Source organism: Lathyrus oleraceus, chromosome 7, assembly GCF_024323335.1.
Source record: "Lathyrus oleraceus cultivar Zhongwan6 chromosome 7, CAAS_Psat_ZW6_1.0, whole genome shotgun sequence".
NCBI lineage: Eukaryota > Viridiplantae > Streptophyta > Magnoliopsida > Fabales > Fabaceae > Lathyrus > Lathyrus oleraceus.
The window spans coordinates 413,562,125-413,582,668 of NC_066585.1; the positions used below are offsets into that span (position 1 = coordinate 413,562,125).

Here is a 20,544-nt window from a genome sequence, read left to right on the forward strand (position 1 = left end):
TGTTTCTTAGTCGGATTAGTGAGCAGATACATTAATGAACCAAGTGTGTCACACGTGAAGGCTGCAAGAAGAATCCTGAGATACTTAAAAGGATCAATGAATTGTGGAATCATGTTTAGACGATATTCCAAAAGCAAAGAAGATGTGATTAATTGCTATTCAGATGATGATTGGTGTGAAGACAAGGAAGATCGAAGAAGCACAATTGGTTACTTCTTTCAAGTATTTGGGGCCCTAATCTCATGGTACTCGAGAAAGCAACCCGCGGTGGCATTATCATCATGTGAAGCTGAATATATAACATGAACCTATGCTACTTGTTAAGTAATTTATATAAGATATGTGATGGAAGAGATGGGGGTCGAAGTGAAGAAACCTTTGGTGCTGCAAATCGACAACAAGTCATCCATTAATCTTATAAAGAATCTAGTTCTGCATTGAGGGAGTAAGCACATTAAGGCGAGATTTTATTTCGTAAGGGAGAAGGTAAACTAAGGTGAACTTGAAGTAAGATATTTCTCGAGTGAAACACAGTTGACCAACATTTTCACCAAAGGACTAAAGATCGACATATTCTTAACTTTGAGAAAGAAATAAGAAATAACTCAGATCGATTATGATTAGTTTGTCTTTGACAACTTGGATTATAAGGGGGTTGTTGTGATATAATTTAAGTTGTAGCCCAAATCTAAGTTAGTTAGGGTTAAGGTTTATTACTTAGAGTACAAGTAACTTTGTATATATGCATATTGTGATTCAGTGTTAACACATTCAATAATAACGAAACTTATTCTTTATTCTCTTTTTCTTTCCTTACTAAAAGTGTCTCACGCACTAACAAAAAGTTCAAATCCATTGTTTTATCCGGCAACTTTCAAAACAATTTTAAAACCTCAAATTTCAATATTAGTTCATACAATACAATAAAAATCTTCATGTTAACTTCTTTTAAACAACACTTTCTCCGTCTCATAAAAAATGTCTTATATCTACTTTTTTTTTGTCCCAAAATAATTGTCTTTTTACACTATCAATCCAATATTTATTATTATTTTTCCACTATCATACCCCTATTTATTATCTTTCACTTTATCCGACCACTCTTTTAACTACAATTAATAGGGATATTATAGTAAATGATATTAATTTTATCATTAGAACCAACACATCCAATCATTTCATTAATAACCGTGAAGTGTTCAAATAAGACATTTTTTATGAGACAGATGAAATATATTTCAATAATTTTTTAATCTAGATTCACGCTATATCGATGACAATTTATATCGCAGCAATCCCAATATCCGGGAGTGTTACCTTAATTTAAAATCATGGTTCAATATCTTTAATCCACATTTGCTTGGGAAGCTTATTTATAAGACTTTTATCTTTGGAGCATTTACCTTCTCATTTACCACTGCCACAAACTAATCAACCGATGAAAAATAAGAAAATGGAAAAGCGGTGCATACAAGTTTCACGGCATAATTATTACACTTCGTTTTCATTCCTGCTTGCTGGTCTCCATCTGATTCAAACAGTCTTTACGGCCCAACACAATTTGCACTTTATTCTGAACACACACCAATTCAAGGTTAATGTTCACTAACAAAGAGCTCGTATGGCAAACGAGGTTTGGCTATAACCTCAAGTGGGGTGGTTTTGATGTTTGTGAGTCCAAACGTCGCACTCATATCAACATTGCCATTCGAAGGAGTTGTCACTTCAAACGCTTGCAAGAAAGCAGCTAATGCCAAATGTGTCATTTGAAGACCAAATGTTATGCCAGGACAAGACCTTCTTCCACCTCCAAACGGAAGAAACTCATAATGCTGTCCTTTAACGTCAACATCCTTATGAGTATTCAAAAACCTTTCTGGTTGAAACTCTAATGGTTCTGACCACACACGTGGATCTCGATGCATCTTCCAAAGGTTCAGAATTAGTCTAGTACCTGTCTGAATATGGTATCCGCCCACAGTACAATTTTCAGTGAATTGACGCGCACCTGAGAGTGGTCCAGCAGGATATAGTCTCAGTGTTTCTTTCACCACAGCTTGAAGGTAAACTAAGTTGTTTATGTCTGATTCATTCACTAGTCTTTCTTTCCCAACTTTTTCGTCTAATTCATCTTGAACTTTCTTCAATGTGTGGCGATTGTTCAGCAGTAATGAGAGTGCCCATGTTATGGTTACTGTTGTTGTGTCTGTTGCCCCGGCAATTAACGTCTGCAAAATACAAAATGCTAGCAATTACTAATAGCATCACATGATTTCAAGATTTGAATATATATACTACATCCGTCTCTATTTTGATACTACATTGAATGGGAATTCATGTCTGCCTGTAGATCTCAACCATAATCAAATTGGAGGATAGTAATATTGAGTTAAATATTAAATTTAAGGAAAATGCTAATGAATGTTTTTAGAAGATTCATTAAAGAGATAAATATAGAATTTCTTTTGTTAAAAAAAAAGTGAGTACACTCCTTTTGTAACTAACTTAAAAAAATGATTGTTGGATCAAACCTTATGCAGAATGATTAAACTAACATATGCAGAAATTGACCGAACCTTACAAATTAGGTTTGTTGGATCATTCTTTGTTTGCTCTGTATTCAATCCAAACAGTAATTTAGTTATTGGTAACATTCTTCATGTTCCTTTAATCACAAGAACTATGCTATCTGTTTCAAAGTTTTCTAATGATAATCTTGTCATGTTTGAATTTTATCATGACAAATGTTCTCCTTGAGGGATTTCTTGACTCTAATGGACTATAATGCTTTCCTAATATCATCTTGGATACATCATGTATTGCCTCAATCTCTTAAACTCACGGTCTATCTTCCGTTGTTTTAAAGTAAAATGTATCAAATTATTTTATAGTTAGTTCTAGTTATATATGGCATTGTAAAGTTGGACATGCCAAGTTTACTTCTTTCAATAGTATTTTCAAACTGTGTAATATACCTTCAATAAAAATACTCTTAAATTTTAATTTTTGCAAGTCATGCTTCTTAGGAAAATCTCATAGACTTAATGCTCATTTTCCATCAAATGCTTACAATGCTTCTTTTGATTTAGTCTAAACTGACCTATAGGACCTTCTCCGTTCTCATCTAATTCTAGTTTTAACCACTACATAACTTTTGTAGATGCAAATACTAGATATACATGGTTCTATTTTCTCAAACAAAAGTTTGAAGCTATGTATGCCTTTAAACTTTTTCTTGAATTTTTCAAAATTCAATTTAATACTACCATTAAAGTTGTCCAATCTTATTATGGAGGATAATTCAGACCTTTACAAAATATCTAGTTTTGGGATCATAGTTTTATGACTACAACTTATCTAATGTTAAATAGGTTTCCTACCGTTGCTTTAGTAGAGTCCAACTCTTGTTTCCATGTTTTACATAACAAAGATTCTAATTATAAATCTATTAGGGTTTTTGGCTTATCTTGTTTTCCATTATTATTAAGGCCTTACAATCGTGATGAGCTAGAATTTAGAATTGTTGAATATGTCTATCTAGGTCTTTCACCGCAAGAAATGTGTATTATGATGAGGTATATGACGTAGCACACCAACTATAGCTTTGGGCACACAAAAAATCTCTTAAATATTACCCCATTTGACCTAAAAGAAGAGAAAAATAGTCGATTTAGATAAAAATATCAACTTCATTTTCCTAATAGTTGGAGGTTGATTTGCGTTCACTGATGTGTTCATATGAGACTTGAAAACATAAGATTTTGAATCGTTCGTTTTAATCAGAGACTACAACTTGACATTCTCGTAAATACTAGGTTTTTTTCATCTAAAAGGGTTGAGGAGCCTCAAGAATACAAATAGAGTTTTGGATCCTTAAAAAGAAAATACATTTTTTTTATAATCACAGTACTTTGATTCCTAACACGTGGCATGAAGACAGAACAAATTTCAATGGTGATTAAGATTAGAAGTAGTGGGAAAAATAGATAATATAAGTCAATAGTTCAACCAACTAGTTCATTATTATTTGTAGGGAAAGTCAATCAACGATCATGAAAGACAATCGATGAATCAATTGGGAAGTTGAGTTTACCATTAGGAATTTATTTATCAAGAGTTAAGGAGGTTTCAACTATTCACAAGTTGGGGTAGAGTTTTTATCAGTTAGTTTTATGTTTTATGACACAATGATTATCCTATTTATGTGCAGTAGTTATTGCTTACATAATATCATCTTACAACTCAAGGTTATTGCATAATGAAACACATGAAAGGTGTTTTCTTACACGTAAGTTTTATACATATAAGTCGAAATCGAAAAGATAATTGATAAATGAATTCCCCTCAACTGATAGCAAACCATGTGTGTATGGACACTCTTGACTTAGGTTCATAATGGTTACAAAAAACTTTAGACACAATCAAAATGCTAGACTTAACTTGACTATTAGACATTATAGTCATGTTCTATGTTGATAATGCTAGTAACAAAAAAAGTGTATATTATATAACCACGATCTGAAGAAAGATGCATATGTAGGGATACGATCAATGGAAGATGCGATAAAATGGAAGGAATTAGCTGAATATGGGCTCAAATATTACTTGAAGTTACATGTCTATGATACATTAAGGGGGAGACCTCTATATGATTTTATTGCTTGTCTCTTAAGCTTTACTTTGCTTTAATTCTTATATCATTAAGTCTCCTCTACAATTGCATATTCAAGGATTAAGTTTTATATTCGTACATTTTTAGCATGCATAATTCAAACCATTTATGTTTGAGTTTCAAGAGTATGTTTTAAGTTAATTAGTCAAGTTTTTGGAACAAGAACCATAGTTGAGATTGGTTCAAGTCATATCACAAGTAAAATCTCAAAACATATTTGAAAACTAATAAATCTTTAGATTTTGGATATGTGATTCGAATCACACAATCTATTGAGTCAAATAAAATTGAATAGGGGGAAAATAGTAAATAGTGTGAGGTTGTGAGTCGAATCACAACTTACATATGATTCGAATCATGCAACATGTGAGTTGAATCATAGTTTGAACATGAGTCAAATAACAAGACTTCTTTTAGCCCCAACTAAGTTTGAGTCAAATTATGACTTGTTTATGACTTAAATCACAACTGGCATGAGTCGAATCACAACACATGCTTGACTCGAATCATATCAAAATGAGTTTCTCTTCAAGTGCAGATCTTGTTTCACATTACTTTTACACTTGACTCAAATCACCAAGTGTTCATGACTTGAATCAAACTTGATTTTTCACTCATTTTTGTGATTCATCTCCAACATCTATAACTCATTTTCTGTCTTAAAATCATTCACAATGTTAGTAAACATACACTTCCATTGATGATTTGAAAACTCAAAAACTACTTGTTCTCCAATTTTAAAAAGAGTTGTAAATCTTTCTTGAACACTTGCAAAAAATTTCTTTCATATTCTATCTCATTATTTTTCTATTATTGGATGGATCTGAATCTTATCTTTGAATATTCGTGATTGATTGAGAAGATTTGTTTTGAATTTAACATTTCTTTGAAGATTTGTTTAAGATTTAAGAGGCTTGCAGAGTGTGTGGTGTTGTGAACTGATTCTTATAATTCTATCAAAAAAGAATGAGGTTCTTCTCTCCATGTTGACATTGGTAGTGTTGTGTAGAAGCCTACGGACATGGTAAAACTTCTTCTCAATTTTAGGCCAAACCAACACTAAATATACTAGTGGATTCGTGTAAAGATTGCCATAGACTGAGACTTAATAGCAGGTTGTGGGGATGGAATATTCGAGAAGCGAATTCGAGTAAAGATTTCTCATAAAGTTCAGTTCATGGAGCTGTGTACAAGTCAAGATCCATAAAGAAGAAATTTAATTTTCATCAGCATTTATTTTGGATTAGTGACTGTACGAACTCTTGTAATTTTGTTACAAATCATAGTGGAAGATGAACGAGTTTTCAAATGGGTAACCATTTGAGAGTGGATTAAGCACAAAGCGAGGATGAACGTATCAAACCGCTATAAATCCTGGTGTACTATCTCTGTTTCTCTCTCTCTCTCTCTCTCTCTCTGTCTCTCTCTGTCTCTCTGTCTCTCTGTCTCTCTCTCTCTCTCTATCTATCTATCTATCTCTCTCTCTCTCTCTCTCACACACACACACACACATAGAGAAACACATACAAAAACACACACACACACACATTTAATTTCGTAGTTGATATCATGATTATGTTATTTTTATTGCTTCATAAAATTGTATGCTGATAGGTTTTTCTGTTGGTAGCGGTTCATTGCATAAGTTGCAGGCTTTGTTAGAATTGGTAATTCAATTTTGTCTTAGTGTCGATTAAACTGAAACTATGGTTTTAGAATCTTATTCGTGTTAAAATTGTGAAATAATATTTCTCGTGTAATTGTTCAATTATTCAATAAAATCAGTTTGTTCACTTGGTGTAATTCAATAGTCTAACTTGATTGTGTTGTAAACTGTTTAAGTACATTTGTAAAACTTCCAAGCATAATCTATTTTATGATAAATTTGTTTCTGCCACTCAAAATAAACTAACTCTGATAAAAACGATGTTCAAACTAATTTTTAATCTTTGGGAGGTATATTCACCCCATCCCCTTATAGACCATTTATTGTCCATATTCTCATCCAACATCATCCACAAAAGGGGATCCATGAACCACCCATATAAGTAACTATTGAGAAAATATCAAGTCCTATATTGATTAGACATAGAGCCTATAAATACTTTACATAGAGTGACACGCATCACCTTTGAAGTTGATTTTGTAGGGATAAGTTTGGTCAAACTCTATTTCTAATATGGTATCAGAGCATATCGATCAGACTATGGGTCACCCACCATTTATGTCCATGCACTAATCCTAATAATGATGACCGTGAGGAGGTGTAGTGACAAAATCTCAAGTTTCACATTGATTAGACACATGGACTCTAAAGAGTGTATATAGAATGACACATCTCACATTAAAAAACAATTTTGTAAGGATAAGTTATGTCAATCTATAATTCTAATAGTACCTAATTGTACATCCCAGAATTCTAAAGGTTGAGTTATAGGTCATTGAGGTCGAGTATGAAGAGATAACATGCCAAGTATGACAAAGTGTTGAGCCGCATAAATGAAACAAGTCGAAACCCCAACCTTTGGGTTATCAGAGACACTTTGGTAGATGACGTATACAAAATGGCATGACGGTTATGAGGAAGTTCCTGGATTGCATAAGAGTTACATAAATTTATCAAAAAGATGTTACATGATAATAAAGAGAGCGACATACGTTATGGTTATCATTGGACATGGAACTTGAGGAGACACTTCTTAATGATATGAGAGATTGGAGATTGGTATAAAAAGACTTCCCACAGAGGGAAGAGGACATAGAACAAATCTCCCCTAAATATAGTATGTTTGTAATCTCACTTGACTTGCCTCAGAGAGATTAACCAAAAAGTGTTTATCAGGAACATTTGGCGCCCACCGTGGGACCTCAGTAAAACTTTCCCAGGCCTCACAAAATAATACATTACACCATAGGAACATGGTGTCTGGATCATCTCCTAGAAGGAGAGAACCTCACACTCCATCAGATATGGCATAACTTCTTACAATTGTGGAAAATCTCCACCAGCATAATGGGTCTTTGGAAGAAAGTGTTCATACACTTTAGCAGATGCACAACACTAAGAAGGAGGAAGAAGAGAATGAGATTCTTAATCTTCAACCTATTTCAGAGGAACTCTAGGATGATCAAGTTCCATAAAATTTTAAACCATCACCTTTGCTATCCTTCAATGGTAAAAGTGATCTGCATGAGCATATAATCTCAATTAACAATCAAATGGAAATAATCAGGGCTTCCGACTCCTTGAAATGAAAGCTTAGGGTGGGAACGTTAAAGGATGTGGCATTACGCTGGTACATGAGCCTACCTATATTATCAATCACCGGTTACCAAGATCTAACCAGGAAGACAATGCAACATTTCTTTGTCAGCAAACATAGAAAGGTGACAACTACCAGCTTGTTCAACATCTTCCAGGGGCCCTCTGAATCCCTATGAGAATATATGGCGTGATTCAATGAAGAAACTATAAAATTCTCTCATCCAAACAAGGAAATGTTCGTGGGAGGCTTCCAAAACGGTCTAAAAGTCGGTCATTTCAATGAATCCTTGGAATTAAAAAAGGTGCAAATCAGTGCCAAATATTTCCAGGTCACACAGATAGGTTCGGGTCTATCTCAGGAAGAGAAAGTAGACATCATCAAGGTATTAAGAGATAACGTCAACCTCTTCACGTGGAAGCCCTCGGACATGCCAGGGATCGACCTAAATGTTGTGTTCCATGAGATTTCCCTTGATCCATCATCGAAGGTCGTAATGCAGAGGAAACGAAAAAAAATGGAGAAGAAAATAGAAAGCCTGTTAGGAAGAGGTTGATAAGCTCTTGAAGGCCGGATTCATCTGGGAAATAAAATATCCCACCTGGTTTTCCAATTTCGTCATGGTAAAAAAGAAATCAGGAAAGTGGCGCATGGGCATAGATTTCACCGACCTTAACAAGGCTTGCCCGAATGACCCTTACCCATTACTACACACCGATGCCACATCCGGGTTCCGCATGCTCCGCTTCATGAATGCCTATTCATGCTATAACCCAATATGAATGAATTTGGTAGATGCTCCCAAAACAACATTCATGACCAACATAAACAATTATCACTATGAATTAATGCCATTTGGTCTTAAAAACATCGGGGCTACATATCAAAGGCTGATGGATATGATGTTCTCATCATGGATAGGGAGAAACTTGGAAGTATATGTTGATGACATGTTGATAAAGACCCGTGAGGAGGTGAATCATGTAAAAGACTTGGAAGGAACATTTAAGTCAATAAGGAAGTTCGACATGAGTCTTAACCCCAACAAGTTTACCTTCATGGTACAAGCTGAAAAATTTATAGGATTCATGCTAACACACCAGGGAATAGAGGCGAATCCAGAAAAGTGTCAGCTAACCATTAATATGAGAAGTCCAGCATCAATGAAAAAGGTTCAACAGCTGACCGGGAAATTAGCCTCCTTGTCCTGATTTCTCTCTTGCACGGGCGATAAATCCATACATTTCTTCGCAGCTATAAAGAAGTCGATAAATTTACAGTGGAAGGAAGAATGTGAGAAGGAGTTTATGGATTTGAAGAAATGCTTCTCTTCCCCACCGATCTTGGTCCGTTCAAAGGAAAGTTCACCCTTTACCTTGTACTTAGCAGTCTCCGAGAAAGATGTTAGCTCGTTATTAGTTCAGGACTATAATGGAGATGAGAGGCTGATTTATTTTGTCATCAAGGTACTTAAAAGAGAAGAAGTATGTGATCAAAAGATTGAACAATTAACTTTGGCAAAACTAATCACCGCCAGGAAACTCAGACAGTACTTTCAAGGAAACCCTATTATTGTGAAGACAAACTATCCCGTAAAACAAATTCTAAAAAAGCCAGACTTAGCAGGCAGGATGGTGGCTTGGACTGTAGAATTGTCTGAGTAAGACATCACATACACACCCAAGAACATCATCAAATCACAAGTACTGATAAATTTTCTAATAAAGTTGAGTTCGCCCACCCTAGAGGAACCGCCCGAGTAGTGGATCCTATTAGTGGACGACTCACCAATCTCAAAGGTAGCGGAACAGGGATAATACTAGAGGGATCGGGGGAATTGATAATAAAGTATATCTCTGTTTCAATTTCCAATCCTACAATAATCAAGTAGAATACGAAGCCGTAATTGTCGGCTTGAAGTTAGCTAAAGAAGTCGGAGTTTCCCATTTTCTAGTTCGTACTGATTCATAATTAATTACTAGTCAAATCAAAGGAGATTATCAGACAAAGGATACATTATTACTCAAGTATCTACAAACAGCTCTGCAATTAGCCAAAGGGTTCACGAAGTTTGAAGTATCACAAATTCCCCAGGAAGAAAATACTAGATCTGATATGCTAGCCCGTCTAGCTAACACCAGAGGCCATGGGTTAAACATAATGGTAATCCGAGAAACTTTGGAAGCATCGAGCACGAAAATGGAGAAAGTCATTGTATTAGAAAATGCACGGGGCTGAATGACACCCATCATTCAATACCTGACTCAAGAAAAGTTTCCAGATGAGGAGACTGAAGCTCGAAGCATAAAAAAGATATTCTCATGATACCTCATGGTAGCCAACCAGCTATACAAGATGGGTAGGTCCTCTCCAATGTTGAGATGTATCGCTGAAGAATAAGTAAGACTTATAATGAAAGAGGTGCGTGAAGGAGTGTGTGGAAGTCATATTGGGGGGAGAACATTATCGGGAAAAATACTCAGGGCCAAATACTATTGGCTGAGTATGCTACAAGACTGTGTGCCGTTTATGAATCATTGTGAGAAGTGTCAGATTTATGCTCCGTTCATACACTCTCCCCAGAATCTGTTGCATTCTATAATCCCCCCTTGGAATTTTTACCAGTGGGGAGTTGATATTCTTGGACCTTTCCCTTTGGTCGTCGGGCAACTGAATTTCTCATAGTTGCAGTGCATTATTTCACCAAATATGTAGAAGCTGACAGCGTATGTAACAACCCAATTTTAGTAATTATTTCATATATTATTATTACTATATTTTATTTTATTTATTTGGAGTGTTAAGTAATTAATTGGTTGTTAGGTAGTATAATAATCGATCATATTAATTAATTTGGTGTGTTAATTAATTATTTAGTTGATATGAGATATAATGAATAATTGAATTAATTAACTTGGTGTGCATATTGAGTTGGTTTAATTTATTTGAATTAAATAGAGATATTATAATACTAGGTCTTATTGGGCCTAATAATTAAATTAGAGGTATCATTCTTTAAGCCCAAATAGAATACTAGTATATAAGAGGTGAGGAGAGTGAGAAGTAGGATTATTTTGATCATTTGACGGCAATAGAGAAAGAAAAGAGGAAAAGTGAGGAGAAGAGGGGAAGAACAAGAGAGAAGCTAAGGTTTTCAGAAAATTGAAGAGGTAAGGGGGAGAATCCTTATTATTATGGGTTAGTATGATTAGGTCAATGGATAGAAGTATGTTTAGGTTAAAATCCCTAATTTTGTATGGTTGTTTGAAATTGTTAGGTTTTGATGAGTATTCTTGATCTGTGCTGATTTTATTGTGTTAAAATTGCAAATTAACGTTATATACTTAGAGTATTGTAGGAGTTATAATTTTCTGAACGTTTGGATTTTTACGGAATCGAAATCGGAGGTCCGAAAGTCCTCCAACGATGAAAAATGCAGAAAATTCTGCATTCTGTTTTGTGTTAACCAGTTACCCACCGAGCGTTAACCGGTTACTTGCTAAAAATCTGCGCAGGAAATTACATTCTGTTTTGTGTTAACCGGTTACCCACCGAGCGTTAACCGGTTACTTGCTTGTTTTGTGTTAACCGGTTACTCACCGAGCGTTAACCGGTTACCACTGTTGAAAAATAAAAAAATTGAGATTTTAAAAGTTGTATTTATTTTGAAATGCAATCTAAGTGTGAGTAGTTGATAATTAGCCTATATTTGTGAATGATATATTGTTATGAATGTGTATATGTACCATTGGTGGATAATTCATAGAGTTGAATTATGGTGATATGTGGAATGTTAAGATGGTAGAGATGATCTTAATTGCATATGTGTTGGTATTTGTACATTCATTCATGGCATGGTCGGCTTCATGGTGGAAGCGGTGAAACTGTGGGTTCACATGGTATTAGACGTTGATCCTTGAATGGAAATAGGCATAGCAGACGTTGATCCTTAATTGGAAATAGACGTAGTGGCTTGGGTTTTAGATATTGAATCGGAAAGCGGTGAAACTGTGGGTTCACATAGACGTTGATCCTTAATTGGAAATAGGCGTAACAGACGTTGATCCTTAATTGGAAATAGACGTAGTGGCTTGGATTCTAGATATTGAATCGGAAAGCGGTGAAACTTTGGGTTCACATTGAGGTACCACATGCATAGAGTCACATTAGAGTTATGTGATAATTGAATGTTTGCATTGATGTGATTGTGAAGTGTGTATGAGATATAGTAATTGAATTTGGTGATGTTTGGATACATAATTTGGCAAAATATGTGATTATGCGATAGTTGTAGTTATGTGTATAATTGGGAATATAATATTGGACTGTAATATTATACTCCCTGGGTTTTGATGGATGTTTGAACATGTGAAATAAATATTGGTTAGTATTATTTACATGGTTATACAAAGTGTGATGAATTCCTTTAATTGTTGATTTAATCATTGTGCTTTATTATACTTCTTCATAATGATTTGAATTCTCACCCTTCTGTTTGAATGTTGCTTTACATGGCATCGTGCAGATACTCCAGAGTAGTATTGCGGAAGTAAGTGGACGGTAACTCACTCGAGATTAGCTGGAGAGTTTCTGTGTTTTGTTTTAGAGACTAGGTAATGAGTCAATGCTCTGGTCATGTAACACTGGGTAGATTAGTAGTATTGAACTCATATCTTGTTTGGATACGTATTATGTTATTACTTGTGAACATGTTTAATTGCAATTGATGTTTGAGAGGCCATAGTGCCAAAGATTCTGGATATGGTTTTATTTTATCTTGAAGAGATTATTGAGAGATGATCATGGTATGGGACATGAATCATTTTATGAAATACATGAGTATTCATTATTTTCCGCTGCGAACGCATATTCTTGAATATTCATGATAAGTGAAATGTGTTATTTTAAATGACCAGGTGTATTGTATATTGATGATGAATGATGTTGGTTTTTGAAAGCTTTTAGTTTTTGAAAACGTCGATGTGACGCCCTTTCGTTTATATGCGTGCTTATTTACTCTGATTATATGTTAAGTATTTTGGGGTAGAAAAAGGGGTGTTACAGCGTACCCCGGATCACGACAGAAGGGGTAAAGAGGTTTTATTGGAGAAATATCATATGTCATTTTGGTCTACCACGAATCATTATATCCGACAACGACACACAATTTGTAACTTCATCATTCATATATTTTTGTAGGCGGCTCGACATTCATAACTAGTTTATTTCTGTCGAATATCCCGGGGCTAATGGTCAGTCCGAGGTAGCAAATAGAATCATACTCTCAGGAATGAAAAAGAAACTAGATGAGATGAAGGGGATTTGGGAAAAATATCTGCACGAAATTCTATGGTCTTACCGTACTACGCCTCACTCTACCACTAAGGAGACCCCCATTCGAATGGTGTGCGGGGATGATGCGATGATACTAGTAGAAGTTAGAACTTCAACCTGGTGCCAAATGAATTTTGACAATATCCTTAACGAAGAAGGATTAGATAACTCGGCCGAACTCATAGAAGAAATCAAGAGAATGGCTCATGTTAGAGAATGTGCAGCGAAACAAAGAATGACCATGAGGTTCAACACTAGAGTTCATCTGAGAAGTTTTCAAGATGGCAACTTGGTTTTGAATAAGGTTATAGATACAAAAAAGAAGGGAAAGTTCTCCCCAAACTAGGAAGGACCTTACCGAATCCAACAAAAGTTGAATAATGGAGCTTATAAACTTGAGAGTTTGGAAGGAATAGAAATACTATGGGCTTGGATTGTTTCCAGCCTAAGGTTATATTATAGTTAACATTATGTAATACTAGCATTAAATAAAAATTGGGGGTAACACTCTTTTCCCTTGCAAGGGCAATGATTTTTAATGAGGCACCCTCAATTCATATGGTTATGTGTTATTCTCTCTAGTTTTTAAGAATAAAACCTAGCTCGTCCCATGAGCAATAAGCGTGCTAGACATCATCAGTGACCTAATCAAATCATCCATGTAAATAAGAACCTATGGCAGGGTTATGATAATTAAACCTCTAACCTAATCAAATTGGCCATGTAAATAAGAACCTTTGGCCGAGTTATGTTAATAAAACCTCTGACCTAATCTAAGATCCAAAGAACCTCTAGCAAACCTGATTAATTATCTTCTAACCTAACCAAAAGGTCTAAATTAAAATCATCGGCAAGTCAATTAGTACACTGAAGATCTATGACTTAAATTAAAGAAAGAGCGAGTTGGTATGCATCGGGGCCAGTTTCTGATGCATACCACTAAAATATAAACATGCATCTAAAATACACCCATGGCTATACACACAATGAAGGAGTAACATGCATATAAGATAATAATAATATACCCGAAAAGGACTCAGAGGGGCTTAAGCATTGTATTAGAAATAAAATGGACATTATCCAAACATTATAAAAAGTGCATCATCTTGGATGGCTAACAATAAATACAAGCAAACTTAAACATTGTGTTGTTCATCCTCTTGAGAGACATGGATCGGATCATCAGCCGTCACATCCTTAGAGACCTCGGCTTTAGAGGAAGCTTCCTCCACATCTACAAGCCAACCATCCACCACGGTCTTAAAGAAGTCCATCTCGGACAAATTGAGGTCATGTTTGAGGCATAACGCTTGAGCTTTAGCCCTCTCAAAAGTCACGTCGCTAACTGAAAGGAGGTCTACCTAGGACTCTTGCAAGGATTTGTTCAACATCTCATTTAACGCCCCGAGCATGTTAAACATCTTAGATCAAGCCGACTGTGGTTGTTTCAAGTTCCAAACACTTAGATTCTACAGTTCCCTTCTGTTTCTTCACTTCCAATAATTGTTTGTTAAGATCTTCCACCTTGTCAGTCTGAACCTTAAGGTTGTCCTTTAATTGGGTTACATCCTTAGTAAGACGGGTTTCATTCTGCTCATAAGCCTCACTGACTTGAAACGGTACCTGGTTCATAACAGCACACCTCATCAGGTAAGCCCCAATGTTTTGGATTAGTTGTTGATCACCTATATTTTTCACCTTCTCGATATCCTTTATAACATTCAGATGATCATAAAGAAACTTCAGACCATCAAAGATGTTGTAACAAAACTTGAATTTGGTTGACGGATTAGATTATTGGTCGTCACTAGAATCCTGCATCAAAGTAGTAAATGCCAAGTCGACATGACTTACAGGGTCACTCATCAAAGTTATCATCCTCTTAGGAGATTTCTATTTCGATCCTCCATGAGGGGGAACAAAGGAAGTATGGGGCTCCAAAACAGTTGGGGATACTTTCCCAACATCCATTTCTTTCTTTTAAGAGATCGGGTCTGGATACCGAACATGTTGATCTTAGAAGCAGATTGTTCTCCCCGCCTCTCCCTCACTTTAGCCATTAAATTCTTTTGTTTTGTCAGCTTGAGGTTCGTCATTTCGGCTGAAAAAGAATAAAAAGCTAAGATCAAATAAAGAGGTCGCTAGAGTATAACAAGAGACCTATAAGGACTACCCAAGAAATTAGAGATTTGTTCCGGATCATCGACCATGTTTAACAAATATTTGACCTTCACTACCCGGAAGGCATCTAGAATAGCTAAAGCTCAGACTTCTACAGCGTCTAGCTTGTCATAATCAAAGTCGGACACCAGAAGAGGGTTATACGTCCAATAGATCGGAAAGTGATAATCTTCATCCAACGCATACATAACCTGATGACATATTTTCCCACTTTTTACTCGAAGAAACTCATCCTTGAAACCTTTGTAGTTGGTAGTGTAGACCTTGAGGAAACTTTTCCCTAGGATTCCACTAAGGGAAATACAACCTCCTTTATCTGCTCCTTTCATCTCAAAGAAATAGAAAAACAACCCTAAAGTAGGAAGTATGTTCATTTCCTCACAGACGAGTTCAAAATCTTTAGTAAAACCCAACCATTTGGGCGCAGTTGAGAAAGGGAAATGTTCAGGGTTTTAAGGAGATCAAATTCAAAATCATGAAAAGGGATACTGATCTTAAAATCCTCGATTACCTCTGAATAGAAATAAAAGTATTCATCTGATACTCCCATTGATCAAGTGATGCAAACTCTTTCGTCGATCACACTGGATTCCAGCACAACATCTTCTTCATTCCCAATTGAAGAAATATTTATGTTAGATCATAGCTTTGAAATATATTTATCGTCAAGTACGTTGTGGTCGTAATTTAGGACTTATTTCTCAATACAAGACCCTGTCATCTCCATCAAAATGTCCACCGAACTTGACGACGAAGATTCTGAGTCAGTTTCACTATAAGGTGAAGAAATGTCACAATAAACTTCCTTAATAATTTGATCAAACTCTGCTTGCTTCAGATGACCCTCGCATTCTTTCATACATTCATCATAGAGTTTTCTTCTCTCACGAGCATTAAGGAGAATTGGTACTTCCTCCGAATCACCACACTCGTGTATTATAACCATAATAAAAGAATTAAAAAAGAGTAAGTAAGGAAAATAAATAATACCTGAGACTTATGCTTGTAGAAACCATTGGCAGAAAGTGCAAAAAATTTGGCCAACAAATGTTGAAGAAAAGAGGACGAGAGTCACAAAATATAAAGGAATAAAGATGGAAATGGTTTTTGTGGAAGTAAGTTTTACAACGGTTAGGAAACTCTATCGAGCTAGAGTCATGATAGAAATTGGCTTCCCCGTAAAAATCATCATAAATTGTGATTATTACTTTTTAAAATCCACTATCACATGTTAACGTACCATAAAGTTGACCGACTCAAGAAAGAAGGAATTGCAGGACTTTATGTCCGAACACTTCATTTTGTTAGACCTCGTGATTGGGGGCTTATGTACATCCTAGAATTTTCAAGCCCGAGTTATAAGTCATTGAGGCCGAGTATGAACAGATAACATGCTGAGTATGACAAAGTGTCGAGTTGCACAGATGAAACAAGTCGGATCCCGTGCCTTAGGGTTATCAGAGACACTTTGGTAGATGACATATACAGATCAATATAACGGTTATGAGGAAGTTCCAGGGTTGCATAAGAGTTCCCGAAATTTATCAAAAAGACGTTACATGATAATAAAGAGAGCAACATACGTTATGGTTATCATTAGACATGAAACTTAAGGAGACACTTCTTAATGATCTGGGGGATTAAAGATGAGTATAAAAAGGCTTCCCATAGAGGAAAGAGGACAAACAACAAATATCACCTAAATACAGTACGTTTGTGATCTCACCTGACGTGCCCCAGAGAGATTAACCAAAAAGTGTTTATCAGAAACACTAATAAACTAAGGATGGAAATGGGTAAGGCATGAGTAGGATACTATAATACAAGTCCCCATACCCGCGATTTAAAGAAATCCCTGTATCCGAATCCATACCCGTGTGGACACTAACGTTGGTACCTGTACCCATACTTTATAGGTACCTAAATACTCATATTCAAACACATTTACCCATTTCTAATAAAAAAATTGATTAATTAATTTATTAAATCATTTTAAATTATATTTTAAAATAAATTTAAAAATATTATTGTTAGCTAAAAAATTAGAAACGCTTATATTAAAATGCATACAGAATTTAATAAAATTAATAAGTATACATGCCTATATAATAATAATAATAATAATAATAATAAATAATAATAATAATAATAATAATAATAATAATATTAATAATAAAAAAAAAATCTATTATGCGGGTATGAATATTAAGTCGTTTATTTTAGTGGAAATTTTTTTATGGTCATAATTTGGATTTCACTTTATTTATTATGAATAATTTTTATGAATTTTTATCCTAAATATTATGAATAATTTTTGCAAAAAAGGATTTAATTATCATCTCTCTAATTAATACTAAATTTAGTAATGTAGTACCACATAAGTAAAGTGTTTGACTATAAATATATATTTGTAACTATTACCTGACACAATCAATCAAAAGAAACAATTTCACACATTTTCATCTCTCTTACTTTACATAAAATTTTGCAATGTAGTCTAAGTTTATCTCTCTTACTTTTCGTAATATTTCTAAATTTGAAGTTCAATTTTTGCAATGTAGTCAAAGATTTCAGTAGTCAAATTTCAAATTATCACTCTTTTAAAAGAAAAGTTGAAATGTTGCGGGTCAAACTTTGTTAGTTTGCATTTCACACTCACATTAAAATAATTGCTATGCTTTTTAATGAAATCATGTTGAACCTCGTCTTAACCAGCTCGCTAAAACTTTTTTCATCTCTACTCTTACGTTTTTCTGTATTACATGATTCACAGTGGACACTTATTAAAATTTACATACAATTTTATTTGCAAGTTTTTCTGATTCGCCGTATGGTATAAAAAATCAAGGTTCTCTTAAATTTTCGGAAGTTCTATAGGTTAATCACAATATAGCGTGTTAAATAGTATTAACTTTATTTTATAATGCTTTAATCATGAAAAATGTTTTACAAAATTTTTTTTAAGTATTAAATTGAACGGTAATGACAATGCTATTCTTAGCTCCACTTTTGTATATTTACGTAAAAAAAATATATTTTATATTTTATAAACAGTGAATATCTTTTGTGAATAGTATTCGTGAATACTAATTTTAAATAGAAAATAAAATTAATTAATAAAATATAAAAAATTAGTTAATAAAATGGTAAAATTGGTTAATAAACATACAATTATTTTAAAATAATTTTTAATTGTAAAATAAAATAATTAATAAAATATAAAAAATTGATTAATAGAATGATAAAAGTGATTAATAAATATTTAAATATTAAAAATATTTTCTTATAATAAAACAAAGTTAGTTAATAAAATATAAAATATTGATTAATAAAAATATAAAATTGATTAATCACTTAATTTTAAAAATAATAATAATTTTTATATTTTTATAAATAGAATATTTATTACTATAATATTTCAAATATATTTATGTAGGATATTAATATATATATATCAATTAAAACATAAAGTAGAGATGTAAATTAAAAGCAAATGAACATGTAGGTGTAATAAGAAGGAGAATTTAATGATAAAAAATTAAAAACATATTGTTTATGGTGTAAGGTTAGCAGGTATTGTAAAAATATCATTTCTCTAACTCGAATGTTTTCGGGTTAGCTCGTGTTACACCTATTCAAAAGCTTATAAAAACTTATGAGATTACTATTAACTAATGTGTAAAAAAAGACTAAAAATGATTGGAAAATGATGTTATAGTAGTGGTAGTGATGCTTACCAAGCAGGTGGCTTTGATGACAGTATCAAGATCATAACCATCAAGATCAACACCATCAAGAACAGACAACAAGACATCCATGAAATCCTGCTCACTCTTAGTGGTCTCCCCCAAATCATTATTTTTCCTGCGATGTTCTTCCAACCATCCACAAACAACACTATCCATCTCACACGCAGCTTTTTTCATCTCCTTCACATGTCCTCCCAAATCAAGCCATCCAAGAAACGGAATCGCATCTCCAACCACAAACAAACCTGTCAACCTAAAAAACTCTCTAAAAACCCACCTCACCTTTCTCACCTCTCTCTCATCACTACCATCACTCGAATATCTCTTCCCAGCAATCATCCTCATAATCACGTTCAAGTTCATATCTCCTAAAAACTGTTTCATCTCCACTTTTAAATCATCAAACCGATCAAATCCATCACTCTTATAGAGCTCTATCAATGATTTCTTCACCTCCGAGTCTCTAATATCTCGAAGCGCTTCGAATCTTCGAGCTGATAACAACTCTGAAGCCGTGACCTTCCGCATCTTTTGCCAGTATTCTCCGTAAGGAGAGAATCCAAAATTAGCATAGTCATGTCCTAATATTTTAGCGGCGGTGAATTTAGGACGGGACGAGATTATGACATCGTGAGTGGTGAAAATCTTCTTGGCTAACTCCCAACTGCTTACCACAACGGCTTTGTGTACGCCTATTCGAAGGGTGAAAATTGGTCCGTATTTGTCAGCTAAGTCTCCTAAGGTTATGTATGGAGGTTGATTTGAACCGCCTAGGAGATGAAGGTGGCCGATCAAAGGCCACCCACCGGAAGCTAAAGGTGCAAGCTTGGGTCGTGTCTGTGCTTCACTTCTAAAGAAGGCAGAATAAGTAATTATTAGTATGCTCAAAATTCCGGCAACAACTGCGTATAGATACTCAATTGTTACATCCATGGTGATATATGATATGCGGTGTGATGAGGTGTGGAGTATATCCTTGTATGGAATGTGAAAGTAAAAAGATACACACAAATATAAGACTAAAGAAACCAATAAAACATATAGACTCAATGTGTTAAAATAGTACACGCATAACAAATTACACGTATGTGTACATTTATAAAAATGTTAATAAAATCATACTATAAATTATACATATTTATAAAAATAAAAAACGAATCAAAATGACATTTTTTTTTTTGAGAAAGTCATAATTCTTATCGAAAAGATCATAAAGGAATTCTAAACCCTTCAATTGTCATCAGTGACGGAATTGAGGGGGACGTGGGAAGGCCACGGCCACCCCTCAAATTTTTATTTGATTTTAATTCATATATATTAAATTACCAAAACATCTTTATTTTAA

General features: G+C 34.3%; 1 protein-coding gene across 1 annotated transcript; it reads right to left on the reverse strand.

Moving 5' to 3' along the window:
* Positions 1–1,234: 1,234 nt before the first annotated feature.
* On the reverse strand, positions 1,235–20,260 carry LOC127103042 (cytochrome P450 CYP82D47). Its single transcript, XM_051040335.1, has 2 exons — positions 19,188–20,260; positions 1,235–2,228 (listed from the first exon to the last, which is right to left on the reverse strand). Exons 1-2 carry the CDS (start codon positions 20,130–20,132, stop codon positions 1,596–1,598), a joined length of 1,578 nt encoding a protein of 525 aa, XP_050896292.1. The 5' UTR covers positions 20,133–20,260; the 3' UTR covers positions 1,235–1,595.
* Between the last annotated feature and the right edge of the window lie 284 nt (positions 20,261–20,544).